General features: G+C 41.3%; 2 protein-coding genes across 3 annotated transcripts in view; one reads left to right on the top strand and one right to left on the bottom strand.

Moving 5' to 3' along the window:
- Nucleotides 1-1,145: 1,145 nt before the first annotated feature.
- LOC116664823 (translation initiation factor IF-2-like) lies at nucleotides 1,146-4,507 on the bottom strand. The gene is made up of 4 exons (XM_032483501.1): nucleotides 4,489-4,507; nucleotides 3,779-3,991; nucleotides 2,664-3,647; nucleotides 1,146-1,258 (listed from the first exon to the last, which is right to left on the bottom strand). Exons 1-3 carry the CDS (start codon nucleotides 4,505-4,507, stop codon nucleotides 2,854-2,856), a joined length of 1,026 nt encoding a protein of 341 aa, XP_032339392.1. The 3' UTR covers nucleotides 1,146-1,258; nucleotides 2,664-2,853.
- Nucleotides 4,508-10,286: 5,779 nt separating this feature from the next.
- LEKR1 (leucine, glutamate and lysine rich 1) overlaps nucleotides 10,287-15,522 on the top strand; it is a 200,489-nt gene continuing 195,253 nt past the window's right edge. Inside the window, exons 1-2 of one of the 2 annotated variants that reach the window (XM_014562369.2) lie at nucleotides 10,287-10,657; nucleotides 13,636-13,753. In XM_014562369.2, the coding sequence (XP_014417855.2) occupies nucleotides 10,449-10,657; nucleotides 13,636-13,753 (327 nt within the window). In that variant the 5' untranslated portion in view covers nucleotides 10,287-10,448. The remainder of the gene's footprint in view (nucleotides 10,658-13,635; nucleotides 13,754-15,522) is intronic. The other variant, XM_032485637.1, reaches the window with a different exon arrangement.

Genomic DNA, 15,522 nt, shown 5'->3' with positions numbered 1-15,522 from the left:
CTTAACTATTATTAGAAAGAGACTATATTTTAAAAGATGTTAATGCAGATGGATCATTTTTATGCTCTTCAATGAAATTAATTCCAAGTTTAAAAAATATATTTATATTATGCATACATTTGCACATTTTAGTAAGTTACATTTAAACTCTCATTTTCTTATAATTAAATCATACAAAGATCTAATTAACTCTGTCCCAGGAGTTGCTGGGCAATAATTATACCTTCAAAGCACCAGGAGATTTAAGGTGTAGGCAGGGTGGGGCTCATCCACCCAGGATTTCAAAAGCACATGGTTCTTCAGGTCCTGTTGGGGCTTATCTATTTGCACGTCTTCCCTGCAGGAGTTTGGACTAATCAGGTCACTACATCTTGACTGCAGTCTCTACCACTCATTGTTCCCAATACGATTTAAATGTCAACAGACCACAGAGAAGTTAGCAATGGGAAAAGGAAAAGGCTTTCATACCAACCAAGACTGTCCCCAGGGTTCAGTAGGACATAGATCCTATATCAAATCATCTAATATCAAACCCTACAAATGAGCTCAGCCAAAAGGTTGAGCCATGTTGTCTGACAGTATCACATTCTCTAGTTGCAATGCAATCCTGAGGCAACCTGTAGTGAGTTGACAGTTCTTCCAGTTTGCTAAAATGGAAAAGGCAGGTTGTTGCTCCAGCAGAGTTTCCCTTTTGCTGCAGAACATTTCACACAGCATCAGCTAGTCTTCATCAATCTGGATATTAACTGGACATCTTGGGTGCTGATAGGGGTTAGCTCATTTCTCCTTCAGCCACTGCATTCTATGGTGCTTCATTCAAATTTAAAAAAAAGACACCCCTTCCTTAGGTGGATAGTATATTATCTTAGCAGGTGGAGGTAGGGGCTGGAGTTCAAAGCCTACCCACCTCCTCTGCCAGGCACCATTATTCAATCAACAAACTGCACAGGTGTAGGTGCCTGGGCAGAAAGGGTATGCAGAGCCTGACAATGATGGCAGAGGGCATTAAGAAAGATGAGGGCAATGTTGATGTGGAGAATAACGGAAAACGGGCAGTATTGGGTGGTTCTGCCTTAAGATTTTCTAAATAGAAGAGACTGATTAAGTATGGTATCTGCCTTGTGAGTCAAGTTAAAGCCACTTACCACTCTGGTGACTTCCTTTCCCTCTCAGGGAATCTCTTCTAAGAGCTGAGACGAGGAGCAGGTGTTATATTCACACAAAGATGAATATACCATATTACTATTCCTAAGGTGATCTGCATTTAAATAGAGGCCCAAAACATTTAAACATTAAGTAATCAGTCAGTTTTGTCTTTCCACTGCTCTATCCCAAACACCTAGAACAATGCCTGACACACAGTAGGCCCCTTAGTATGTTGACTAAATCTCTAATCCTAGACTTTCAGTCACTGAGCAACAGGAAATTACACCAAGAAGGTCTCCTGCTTTCAAGATTCCACAGATCAAATTAGAAAGTCACCAAAAATGAGTTTTCTCCTAAGCACTTCATAGGCCGGAGGTCTCAGCTCTCTTATAAAATACCATCACCACAAATACTCTAATACCAATTATTTAAAACTTCCACTGCACATCATGAACTATTTGTCAACCGACAATGAAATGTCTGTAAGCCAAATATTTTATGTAAGGATGCAGCCTCCCACACTACAGTTCAGTACTTAGTAGACTAAGTACAAATGAAAAAAAACTTGGTGGCACAGTTGTATTTAAACATTATGTTATACTTTTGTAATTTTATATCTGGGTTGCCATAATAGTAGTATATTATAATATTTGAACGTATCATCTTCCTCCAAAGATCTCAAAGCACCTTTGGTGAGTAACCAATAGTCCTCCCCACACCTCCGAAGTAGGTATGCTGTGAGCATTATATCCATCATACCAGGATCACACGTGAGTCAGTGGCAGGGCTGCATGACTCACTCATGACACTTCAGTTCACAGCTTAAACCATCAGGGAGTACTGCCTACAAATTCATTCATTCACTCATTCATTCCTTCTTTCAAAACATTCATTTGATGCAGTTAGGCTCAAGACCGTATTTCCTTACTGAACTTGCATCAGATGAACATTATAATCTGTTAAAATTTTTTTCTCATAATACTTAAAATTCATAGCAGAAATTTTTCTTCCCATGGTGATTAATCCTAATGTTTCATAGTGGTATACCTACCAGTGAGTCACATGGATATTAAGGAAATGACTGAAACACAAACAATTTTAAAGATATACTTCTCTCTCATGTTGTGGATGTTAATCATGTGTCTATACATAAGACTTTTTTTTTTTTTTTTAGTGTTTGCCTGGTACAGCTAAATACTTGCGTTTTCTGTGTCTAATTAGAAGTTTCCGCTGTGTATTATAGTTGAGTTGGTACAAGATGTTCAAGACCATGAAAAGATGAATGTAATGGCTTCCTCGTGTTATGGTCTGAATTTTTTTTCCACTTCATTAGTCCTTTTAAGTAATCACACTGTTTGTACCCTGACTTTCTTTACTGAACTCACAATTATTCCTCTTGCCAAACCATGCCCCCAGACTTGAATGTATAAATTAAATCTCATGCACGCATATGCAAGCCGTGTGCACTGCCCGTTAAACAAAGTAATATGAACAAATTAAAGGCACATTTTAACGACATTTGAGTTCGGTGTGTTATAGTGGTTTTCTGTTACCTACTGGGCACAGTATAAGACATTGATTCACAGAGGTCATTTTCAGTGTGCTGCTCGCAAACCGGTTTGTTCATCCAATCCAGCCCCCTAACTGCGCACGTTGCATTTTGTACGGTTTTCCTCTCGGGCTCTTCACCCCGTGGAAGGGGCTGATTCACCCCCAGCTCCCTCTGCCGAAGCCGGAGCCGGAGCCGGCGCGGCCAAGGCCACCGGGCAGAGCGGGCGTGCGGCCGAGGCCGGGCTGCGTGACAGGCTGCACTTCCCAGCCCCGACGCTGTGGTAACTGACTGATCTCATCGTCTCTCGTCACGACACGCGCTGCCTGGGCTGCACGCGGCATAGCGTGAGAGGCGCCGGGGCCGCGGGCGCGCCCATCCCGGAGCCTTCGTGCGGACGCGCCCCGCTGCCCCTCCGAGGCCCGCCGCGCAGAAAGCCCAGTCTGCTTATCACCACACCACCGGGTGTTCTCAGGCTGCAGAAAGACGGCCCCCCGGACGTCAGCAAATAACCTGACCTCCCAGGCGGTGGTCTTCGCTCTTTTCAGCCTCGGCGGACCCTGCCCCTCGCCGCCCCCTGACGCACAGCTGCCACCCCCGCATCGGAGTTCTGGGGAAGGCGCCGAGTGGCCGGGGTCAGTCGCCGGGCAACGCCATTCGCCTTCCGTGCGCCCCTGAGGGTCGGTGCGCGCCCGGTTCCCGGCAGGCGGGGCTGTGGTGGGGGCTTGGGACTCCCTTCCTGGTGTCCCTGTCCCGGGGCGGGTCGCCCGCGCCCCGTTCCGCGCAAACCCCGGAGGGCGCGAGGACGCTACGCAGCTGTGGCTCCCGAAGGAGCGACCTGATAACGGCAGGCGGCGAGCAAGCTCAGGGGCTGCTCTGGAAGCCGAGAGGGGTCCGCAGGGCGAGACTGATCCCTTGCCCGCTCCGCTCAGCCCTCGTCCCGCCGCCCGAGCTGTTTACTTTACAGCAGCGGTGCTGGGCACTTTCCGGTGTTAAAATGAGGGCATCGGCCGCTCGGGCTCAAGTCAGCGGGGGTCGGGCGGAATCAGGATTCCTCGAGGGATTAGGCGGCCGTGTCTGCACGCGAGGCGGGCTCCGGGCTCGCCAGGAAGCGCGAGTGAGTGCGGAAGCGGCGAGAGCAGGAGGCGGGGGCGGGGCCGCGGGGTTGCGTGACCCGCCGCCCGGAGGCCGCACGCACTTCGTGCCCCGGACAGCCCTGCCTTCCTGGCCCACCGCCGCCGCCGCCGCCGCCGCCGGGCAGCAGCGCAGGTGCTGGAGGGCGGCGCCCGGTTTCCACTTTTACAACCGCAGCGGGGAGGGGAGTCACGCTGTATTTCTGGGACAGGGAGTGAGTTCACCGGGGAGGACACGCCGTCTCCTTGTTATCGGGACGTGGGTAACATTCGGTAATAAAACCCGCTCAGACAGGATGTATTAAACGAACTGGGAACCAGAGGCGCTCTGTCAATAAGCAGTCGTTCTGGGGAAGCTTTCCAAGGAAAGCTTTAAATTAAGAGGAACAGCACACAGGTGCAGTTCGTGTGACATGCTTCCACAGGAAGGAACCAGAGCAAGGACGGCGGCTTTGCGACGCAAGTTTTGCCCACTCTACACAAAGCTTAGTAACAGAGTCGTGATGCTGTGCAAACTTACACTCCTGCTAGGAGCGTTCTGTCTAATGTTTTATTTTAAAAGAAGAGGTGCCTGGTTTCTTTGACATACTAACTGGAAAGATCTCTTTTATATGGCGAGTCGAGTCCCAAGGACGTTTAAAAAAACAAAACAAAACTAACTGGCTTTATAGGACGCCATGAACCAAGTTGCTTCTCAAAATCATGTGAATAAGTATTTATTTCATTATCTATTTATATGATTCAAATGTTTGTAGATTTGGTGATAAATGAAGTTTGGAGGGCAAAACAAAAATATCCACACTAGGACAGTTTAACAAGCAAAACTACTCCAGTTGACTGAAAGCTCTCGAAATTTCACATTAGCTTATTTTATTTATTTAAATAAATAATGTTTTGATTTGGTGGATCACTGCTTCTATTTATTTCCCTATTATTATTGCCGTTGGGCTTACAGTGCTTAGTTAGACACACACACACACACACACACATACATTTTGTTGTAAAAATAACACACCATTACAGAGGGGATTCTCTCCAGTTATGACACCTACCATAAACTCCCAGGAAGCTCTTTCAGAATACACATGTTCACCTCTCAATTTATCACATGTGGAAACGGAGCAAGATTCACTGTTTAACATTGAAATGTTCTCCCGCCTAACTCAGATTCTCACTTGTATATATAGGAATGTTTATTTTGTCTGCTAGGATTCTTCCTTTCTGCCCCTCCTCCTTGGGTTCTGCTTCTGCCTCTAGTCTTCTAGACGTGTAATTAGCAAGGGAGGTGTCATGATGTGTGGCCTTGACTCCTTGGTCACAACAACTAGTCAGGAGGTGTGTACCTGACTCCTGCCTTCAGTGATTTGGTCAAGGGTGTGTAACTCAAGGTGTGCTAAACAGTCATTTCCTGGCATTTTTCTAACGAGGTTGGGAACAGAAGTCCCCTATCTTCCTATTGGTGTCAAAACTGGACTGTCAGCCACCACTGCCCCACCATGTGCAGACACTGTAAAAGAGAACAGAAACAACTTTCAGTGAGTGGTAGACTCAAAGGACTGAGACATTCCATGGCTTTTTAGAGTTCCAGAGTTCTCAAAGCAGTCCTGTTTCCTGCTTTCTTGAAGCTTAGTTATTCAGTTATTCTGTTGAGTCTGTGAGGTACCCTGATATCCCAATAGAATACATATTGGTAGTAATAACTAACAAACATATATTTAGAATGCTATTTGGAATACATTTTTTAAAATTTATACTACTACTTGTAATTTGCTTTTTTCACAGAACAATCCATTGGGACATTCATCACCAAAGAACTACATCATCATTTTTAACAGCTGTACCATCTTCTTGTTTGATAAATCAGTTTATTTCATGTTGGTGTTTCTGATTTTTAAACGTTATAAACAAGACTGTGATGAACACTAAATATATGTGCTGATAAGAAACAACTTTCCCAGAAGCTTCCAGCAAACTGTTTGGTCATAATTGGGTCATAGGCCCACTCCCAATTTAAATCCCTAGTAAGGGGAAGTGGCTGGCAGAACTGACCTCATCTGAGCTAATTTCTGGAGTTGGGCTGATGCACGTGTGTTTAGGGGTGGAGGGGGAGAGAATGGTGATGGGGTCAGGATTTCTGAACAAAAGATAGAAGGGGAATCAGGTGTCCACTACAATTGTTCTCAACATTTCAAGGTGTTTAAAACATAATAAATATTAACTTTTCACACTAAAAGCAGTGTTTAAGACTGCTAGTTGCTCTACACCCTTGGAAATCAGGGCTACTATAATTACATCTATGTGATCTGATAATAATGTTTGATTTTTTTTATCAGTAGTTCATAAGGAAATATCTTTAAGATGATTCACAACTCCTTATTTGATGGCATTAAAGTATTCTATTAATAGAGATATAATAAAATGACAGGAAAATTGCTCTGATTTGATTCATATAAATTCTGCAGCTATCTAAAATTATAGGTACAGAAACATGAGATTTATCTCTAAAAAGGTAGAATGAAATCACTTCTGTCAATCACTTATCAAAATAAATGTGAATTAGACTTTTAGATGCTTCATTAGAATCTCATGGAAATCTCAGAAATAAGCAATAATTTCATTTAAAAAGCAAGTTCTTTAAAAATTTTTTTTTTAATGCATAAAACAGTTATCAATTTTCAGTCTTTGGATTTACTAACATGTTATAGACTAGATATTGGATGATAAGTTTTAAAGAATATATTTTAAATAAAAAAGTTCTGGGGATGTAATGTTCAGCATGGTAACTATAGTTCATAATACCATACTGTATATTTGAAAGTTACAGAGTAGATCTAAGAGCTAAAAGAGTAGATCTTAAAAGCCCTCAACACAAGAAAAAAATTTGTGTCTACATGTGGTGATGGATGTTAACTATACTTACTGTGGTGATTATTTTACAATATAAACAAATACTGAATCATTCTATTGGATATCTGGAACTAATGTTACATGTCAGTTATATCTCAATTTAAAAAATAAATATATTCATGTAACAAATATTGAATTACATTTGGTGCATAGTACATTTTTGGGTAAAGCTCTTTATCAATAGTGAAGACGCCACAAGAGAATACACTTATGATCATCAAAGGTTTCACTGTAGTGCTTGAATTACTTTTAATACTTGAGAGCAGATGTTAATTGCTTTAAGACCTGACTTGTCCCATTGGAAGTTATGTTCAGTAATTATATTCGCTGGGCTAAAGAGTTCAGAACACAATTTATTCCTGCACAGATGACAAAACATTTGAACTCCTAGAGAGAAATGCTATTTAAACATTGTGACCTTCATTTTATTAGGTACTCAAGTTTACACTGCACATGTGATGGATTAAAAAATATACAGAGTATAAATCCACAAAGAGTATTTTGTCCTCAAGCCACCTCTTGACCAGAGTTATATGGGGTTCAAAACAGACAAAATAGTTTTACAAAGGAGTCTAACTATTGATTAGCAGTTTAAAAAAAATTAGGAAAGAAAATCTAATCCATACCTTGGTAGGAATAAAATGTGTTGCAAGCAGTCACTAGTAGCTGACCCTTTAAAAAAAACAACTGGAAGCTGTATGGGAAAGGTTATGAAAACAGTAAGTATAAAACAAAGTTATGGTCCCAGAATTAAATACCTTTTGGGTATTTACATACGTTACTAATCCAGAGAGGACTGATGCCCCGTGGGTACTGGCTGGCTGGCAGAACCAACAAACACACTACCGAGGCCCAGGTGATTCTGCTAACACTCACATTCCATCCAAGCATATTTCAGTGCTCATGTGCAGGGCTATGCCCTTGGCCACTTCCATCATCTGGGTGAGAGTAAACAATAAGTAGGATCTGATTGAGTTCCATTTAGAAAGATTCTCAATAAATAAGACATTGTGTATCAGATGCCTGACAAATAAAAAGAGCCCAATAAATGTTAGCTTTTTAAAAATTCTGCACTTGCATTGGATGGAGCCCAGAAATAGCACTGAAACCACTGTTGCTTCTAATTTGGGAGACCTGTCTGCAAACATTTTATTCAAGCTTTTGAGGAGATAGTGTTGTACTGTGTTCTGATTCACAGGATAAAAATAAAGTTGGGCTAACCCTAATTTTGCCATGCTTTCTTTTGAGCTCACTTTAAAATTAGCAATCTTGGGTAGACTTCCTGATATTTGTATCAGATTTGCAGACAAAGTACCTATTCTTCCACATGCTTTTCATGTGGGGAGGGGAGTGGCGGGGTGAGGAAAGGAGGGGCATAGTACTACTTACCAGAATGAAGGGGATGAATGACAGTGACCTGCTGGATAAATATCTTAGGTAAATTCAAATTCATACAGAAACAGAAGCACAAACACCGTGTTCTCATAAACGTTAATACTACAACACAAATGTCAGCAGGCCACGTGGAAAGACCTAGTTTAGTCACTTTACAGAGACTCTACTCTCAGAACTAGGGAGTATATTTTTTCCTTTCAGTATTTTTTTTTTCTTTCATTGACCCACAGGGGAAAAAAAACAACAAAGGGTCACAGAAGAGGTTAAAAGGAACTTAATTTGGCTATCAGTGATTATTTTTAAAAGTCACAGTAAAAAGTGAAACTTGGCTGATTTAAAATTTAAGAAGTGGATAAAACAAAACTTTATTCAATAAGTCCAATGATGTGAATATTTTAAACTCCACTTCAGTTCCAGTATGGCCAATAATGAAGTGAGGAAAAGAAGTGGAAAAACAAAAAGAACAAGGAAAGAGACCTGGACAGAGATAAATGGAGAGACTGGGACCAACTGAGAGCCAAGAAAAAACACACACCAACACTGGGGAGAGGCTTACCACTTTTTTTTTTTAACTTAAAAAAAACCTATTTTGTAACACCCTGTCACAATTCATCTGTCCTCTGGTCTTCAGGAATAAGTTTCCACTGCTACCTTTTAACAAGGGCTGTTCTTCATAATTTATCAACTCTCTTCACCCTTGAATTTTTACCAGGCCTACCAAAGTTCAATAGGACTTTAATGATGAAAATGTTCTGTATATGTGCTGTCTTATGCGGTAGCAATATGTGACTACTGAACACTTGAAATGTGGGCAGTGCAATAAAGAAATGGAATTAAAATTATTTCATTTTAACCAAATTAAGTAGTCAAATGTGGCTCTCTTACTGGACAGTAAGAGACACTGGACAGTGTAAAGGTCTAAGGGACATTTACAGTGTAAGGAAAATTGTTCTCAAGGCCAATGCAGAGCTGAATAAGCACACATGAAGTCAGATCACACGGTGATTTATAATACAGCCTTGCAGCTGGACCTTCTCCCTTCCTTAAAGTTTCCTTTCCTTATCATATGCACAGAGTACTCAATAAATATTATTATTGCTAATAATCATACTATAGCCAAACTAGCCTCAGAAGAGTGATCTTGCTTCAGGTGTACGATTCCTGTTCCAGATAAAGCACTTGATGGATGTAGATGAACTGTTTTTTTTTTTTTTGTGCTCTATACCTAACCCCTCACTGTTACAAAATAATAACAGTCTTACTTTCACTGTCCCTCAAAGAAACAGCCTGAGGATGAACAGCTGACAGTTCTTTGCGCTTCTCATAAACATGCAGTGCTTGACCATTTCATCTGCTATCCTCTGCTCCCTTTAATCCTCTCTTCAATCCTCTAATTATCTTTCCCAGATGAAGAAAGCTGTCCTCTTTTATAGAGTGGAAACAGAAAATCACTGGTAGGCGTTGGGGCAAAAATATCGGTCAGGTTACATCTATCTCTAAGACTTTCAGTGCTTTGAGGAGCAAGGATTTATAACTGTTCAGTACTCCACGCTGTCATTTTCATTAATAAATAGCTATCAATCAGCAATTTGACTACTGTCCCAGCACTGCTCTCTGCATCATTTGATCACTTCTCTAAATCACAGGTTTTAATTTTCTTTGTCTTTACTTAACCTTACTTCATTCAATTGTAGTAAGTCTCTTTCCTTGCTAGCAAGCCGCGAATGTTTTATTTCTTGGAAGAGCTGATTTTGGACCTTATAAAAGCCTCAAAAAGGAAAGATCCGTACTATGAATGCGTTGCCTGCATTGATTAGTCACTGAGCATCACCCCGGCCTGGTTATGCAGTGCTTGTTGGGTAGTAGGTCATCAATAAACTTTGTTTTGAACTAAGTAAGGAAAAGTAAGTCACGTCTAAAGGTGGGCAGCCTTCTATAATTGTGGACTACAGTCTCAAGATACCTTCTGAACTCAGCTCTTCATCTTGACTACTTTTGGACTAGGATGAAAATTTTACTATTTCCTTCCCAATCAACTTGCCCTTCCTGCAACGACTGCGACCAGAGCTTCCCTTTACACCCGTGAACTCTATAGGCATCGCTCTTCTTTCCCTTAAGAACAAAAACTGTCCACTGCTGCGTCCGCTACAAGGGCCCTGGACCCAGTGGTGAGAGGTAGAACTTCGGCCTTCACCCGACCCAGTCTCTCCAACTCGCCGCAGGACTGTGGCTGTCTCCCTCCAACCACCATAACTCTAGCCCGCTCTCCCCCACCTTGCCCTTCGCGCCCTTAGCGCCCCTCGACTCCCTCTCACAGCATGCTGCGCAAGACGAGCCCCTTCGCGGACCACCAGCTTTCCCGCTTCCGCCCGGCGCCTGTGACCGGGGCGGCGCAGAAGAGCCCCGCTTCCGCGTCGGCGACGGCGTGGGCCGTGACGTCATCGCGCCCTGACGTCAGGTCGACGAGCAGCACGGTCTCCTGGGAGACCGGGAAAGCCGTTTCGCACCCGGCGGAATCGAAGTCTAGGTGAGAGGCAATGAATGGCTTCCTTGAGCCCCGGGATGACCGGGTTCCCCTGGGCGCAGTTCCGGAGCGGAGGCGTGCTGGCACCCGGGGAGAAGGCCAGAAAGCCGCGCTGTGGCGCCTCGCTCAGAGGGTGGGCCCCGTGCCTCGCCTCTGGCCCCCGCTGCGGCCCGTGTCCGGACGCTCTTTTCTTCCCCGGAGTGCGCGGCTCGGTTTCACTCCCGCACTCTCCTCCTCCTCTTCTTCCCATGGCAGGTCCTGAGGGAACGAGGTTAGATAGGGACAGGTTTCAAAACTCTTGCAGCCGTTTTGGCTGGATGTGCACTTGGTTTCTACTTGGAAAATCCCACCTCGCCCTTCAGAAAGGTCTTAGGACGTGAACACTCTCTTCAAGTGACCTTGCCCTCCTCATCTGGGGTGATTCACACCAAAGGAATAGCGCTTTAGGGAACGACCTGAAAGCGGAACGTGAGATAATGGCCCAGCTTGACACTTGGGTCAGGAAGGGAATCAGAAGTGAACAATCAAGGAAGTTTCTGTATTTTTGATATCTTCCTTGTGATCCTGTTAGAGAGCAGGTTCACAAATACCTGCGTGGTTGCTGCAGGTTATAACCACACCCCTTGTCAAAGGAAAGTGCGTAATGTGAAAGAATAAAGGGGACTCATTGGATTAAAAAAAAAAACCCGCAAAATAACGTAAGGGTAAATTAAAAATTAAAAAAATTTTCCTCTTGCTAAAGGGAAAGATACCCTCTTCCCTCCCTTTCTTGGGAAGCCTCCTATTTGTGAATGCTTCCTCTGCCCCTTTAATATGTATGCAAAACTTTTAAAGACCCAGAATGTTTCTCTGGAGGACCTGGGAGCAGTTTCTTTAACATGTAAACATCAAAGAAGATAGGGTCCCTCTCTCCATATCACCTTGAGAGTTTAGCCTAAGCGCCTTACTTTTAGTCACCCAACTGCTTTGTCACAGAGATTTGTATTCCTTAGAGCAAATGCAATTAGCTAGCGCAGGTGGCTACTTCAGTTACCAAATGAATTTAAAACGAAGTGTGAAAGAGAGTATAGCAAGCTATGTTGAGGACAAGTTACCATTTATCTTGAGGACATGTATGTAATGGATTGTATCTCTTGGCTGTATAAAGAGTGAGATTTCCTTCTGTCTTTGTAATCTCATTAACATATTAGCAGTGTTGTGCATCACAGTCCAGTTAAATGCTTATTCAGTAATAAAATTGTTTTCTTTCTGCATCCTGGAGAGATTTCCTTGATTGGCAGGATATTTTATTTTTAATTTTTCCTCAATAGTCAGATCTATCAATTCTTTCCATTCAGTATAGTAACTAGGCCACAAAGTTGGAATAGATTTACAATGACGGTACTAAATGAAAACGGTTTGCCTTGTTTATACTGTCACTAGATCCATGCTCTCAAATTTATACATGGAATTTTAAAAGGAGATTTAGTTGGTAATTTTAGGGAAGATTCTGCTCCCAATAGAGTTTAAGATAATGTCATCTTATTTTACTGATGGTGAACCCATTGTACAATGGCAGAAATGAGAATAGTGAGCTTTCTGTGAATAATGAGCTCCTGCCACATCACTGTGACAGTCTGCCAAACATCAGATTATTATGTACTTGGCCACCAGGGTCTATGTTAGCTATGTCAGTTAACTTTACCCCCATAGTTAACTCCATTTAACACACACACACACTACATTTACATGGGAAGACAGTTCATTAGTTATTTGTTTTAAACAGCAGCTCATTAAAACAAGAGGCTTTGTGCTCACACAGAGGATGGAGAATCCTCTCTTCTACCACTACTTGCACAATTGAAGAAAAATACTGCCTCCTCAAGGATTTTTGTCAACTACAATTTCCCTGGCACCTTGCCGTGGTTCGGGTTGCTGTCTCTGATCGAGTACCTTTCCAGTCTCTGTCAAAATTCTGTCCTGATCAAAAGCAAAAAACCTCAGGAAGCCTTCACTAAAAGCAAAAAACCTCAGGAAGCCTTCACTAATCCTCCACTTCCATCAGAAAGATAAGACTTTTTTATTTTTATTTTTTAATTGAGTTATAATTAGTTTACAATGTTGTGTCTATTTCTGGTGTACAGGATAAGACATTTTTATCCCGAACTTCTAGATTGTTCCTTGTCCACAACTCCTGGCCCTCACGCCTTTTTTCCTGCTATAGAATTTTGCCTATATCACCTTACTCTCTGTCCCCCTCACTGCTCACTCCTTAGATAAATATAAACATCTCTCTCTCATGAAACTGGACTATCTATTCTTTCTCCATATTTGGGAAAGATAAAAAAAAGAGCCTAAAGTGCTCCTTCATTCATCTTGTGTGGTTTTGTGAAAGCAGTGATAGAATTTTGTTTTGAATTGTTTTATTAGAAAATGAAAATCTATTAAAAGTAAAATATCTGCATAAAATTATATAAATGCTCATCTTAGGTAAAATTGGCACTTGGCTTCTCATGCTTTGATGACTCTTCTGTTCAGTGCCTGCATGTCATATTTAATCTAAATAAACTTTTAACTCTAAAAACTTAAAACTAGCATTCATGTCACGATTGCCTTTCTTAGCTGCTGAACTAAATAGTCGATTTAGATATTTTTTCTAGCAGTTTTCCAGGAAAAGAACTTAAAAAAAATAAATGGGTGTATTTAAAATTTTGTGATCCTTATTCTGTATTTTAAAAACAAATAACTAGTAGTAAACCACCACAGAAATTACAATTAGACTATAAAGTTCCAAAGAAATGATTATTTCTAATTCAGTAGTCTCTATATGTCTCTAGGTCTTTTCTGTTTTATTAGCCTAATAACTTAAGGAGACTACTCCAGTTTTACCTTTTAACATTGACCTGATGAAACAAACATCTGTTGACACAGTTATCGCCATTGATCCCCAAATACTGCCAAGAATTCTCTTCTAATTTGAATTTTTTTTCATATTGTTTCAGTTCTGACTATTGCCGTCAATGTCTTTTGATTATTTTACCTCAGAGCTCCCTCAGTGTATTTTGGGAAGTTATGGATCGTCATGTCCCCATGCATGCATTACCTGAAGAAATCCAAAAGGTACGATGCTATGCTATTACAGCATTAGGAACATTTTAACAAAAAATTATAAAACCTGGCAGAATGAATTCAAAGGTTTTGTATTTGTTTTAGCCAGGGGATCTGCAATGAATTGGTGGAGTAGGGAAAGGGAGTAACTGTGATGGTCAAAACTGTAGAATTCAGTTCAGTGCAAAGAATGTCCTGTGAAAGAAGACAGATACATAATTCTAGCATGATATTTGAACAGTTGTTTCGGGAGCCCTTGTGAAAAGAGCAATGACCAGATACTTTATTTAGATATTTTTATAGCAGCTTTTCAGAAAAAAAAATAAAGCTGACATAAATGGGTCTGTTTAAAATTTTAAGTGATCCTTTTTCTCTAACTGTGAAACAAATAATTAGTAGTAGATCACTGCAGAAATTATAGTTTGTAACTTATTATGATGCAGGAATTTTTTGTTTGCTTGTTTGATTGTTTTTATGATGCAGGAATTTTAAGTGTCTCTCTGCAAGGGTATATTTCAACTGCACCTTAATTCTTATCACTTGTCACACACCAGGCACTGTGTTAAGCCCTTTCATAGATAGCAGCTCATTTAATCTGGTTAACGATCTTTTTCACAGTTGATATGCTACTCTCTGTTAGTTCATATCTGTCTTCAGGCAAAAGCATTTCCCCCATATTTAGTTTGGAGATGCATACATTGTTAACAGCATAATTTAAAAACATCCTTTTGAAACTGATTGACAAATTATGAATTAAAACCTCAAACGTTAGCGTTCATTAATCAGTCAGGTTTTTTAGTAAATCTACAGTCAACTCTTAATTAACCACCAATCCGTAGTTTTTAATTAAAAATTGCAGTCAGCTCTCAGATACACTTTTACCCTTTGTGCACGTTGCTTTGGGCTGCCTGATAGCATTAATCATGCCATTGATTTAACTTGATGCTTACTGCTACAGCATGTCCTTCAGATTTATGTGAACTGCAATCTGGCAGGAACTGGAAGAGGGGTACATTACCAGAAAAGACCTTTTAAACCATTGCATTTCACCTTTTAAGTTAGGTGTAAGAGAAAGTAAGCACAGAGAGAGCACAGCTGTGTTACGTTTACCTGAGAAATGGTGCTTAGATGTGTTTGAAGACATGGAGTGTCCTGTCTCTTTCCCTCACCTGAGTTCCTTTCATATACTATCCTGTTGTGGTAGAGATTAAAATAAACAAAACAAAACAGTCTGCAAGAAACAATGCCCATACTCAGATCCCTGTCATCTGTCACAAAGAAGATATATAATAAAATGAAAAAAAAAAACCTCTAAAAGACAGTGTATGAGTTACATGTCATAAGATAGTATCTTCTCTGAGAATGGAGAAGGTGGGGAGAGGAATCCTTGAATGTTAGGATGGTCAAGGAGGATCTTTATGCAGGAGATAGAACTGGAATTGGCTCTTGGAGGCCAAAGATTTCTACAGACAGGTAGGAATAGGGCATCCTGGTCCAAAGGAACAAAATCTTACTGGTGAGAAAAAGCTGGCCAAGTTAGAGAATGTTTAACAATGCAAATGTTTTAAATACATGAAAGAGTATGTATTATTTTAACAAAGTTTTAATGAGAGTTGAATGTTTTTTATTCTTTTTAAGGTACTTTATAAGTAAATTATTTAAAAATGTTAAAACCAAGCATTTCATACAGTTATATTCTCAAAGCTGGGATGGCAGGCAGCTGTCCATACAGTGCAGAAAGGTGGGGAGGCCAGGAGTAGCTCAGTTGCCTAAGGCCCTGG

This window comes from Camelus ferus, chromosome 1 (assembly GCF_009834535.1).
Source record: "Camelus ferus isolate YT-003-E chromosome 1, BCGSAC_Cfer_1.0, whole genome shotgun sequence".
Lineage (NCBI taxonomy): Eukaryota > Metazoa > Chordata > Mammalia > Artiodactyla > Camelidae > Camelus > Camelus ferus.
The sequence above is the reverse complement of the archived record's forward strand: the minus strand, read 5'-3'. Positions and strand labels throughout refer to the sequence as shown.

Excerpts from the sequence above, each read along its gene's own strand:
- LOC116664823 (XM_032483501.1), bottom strand. Across the intron at positions 3,648-3,778 it reads GAGCCCGGAGCCCGCCTCGC|CTCGGGCGGCGGGACGAGGG; the intron begins GTGCAGACACGG and ends TAAAGTAAACAG.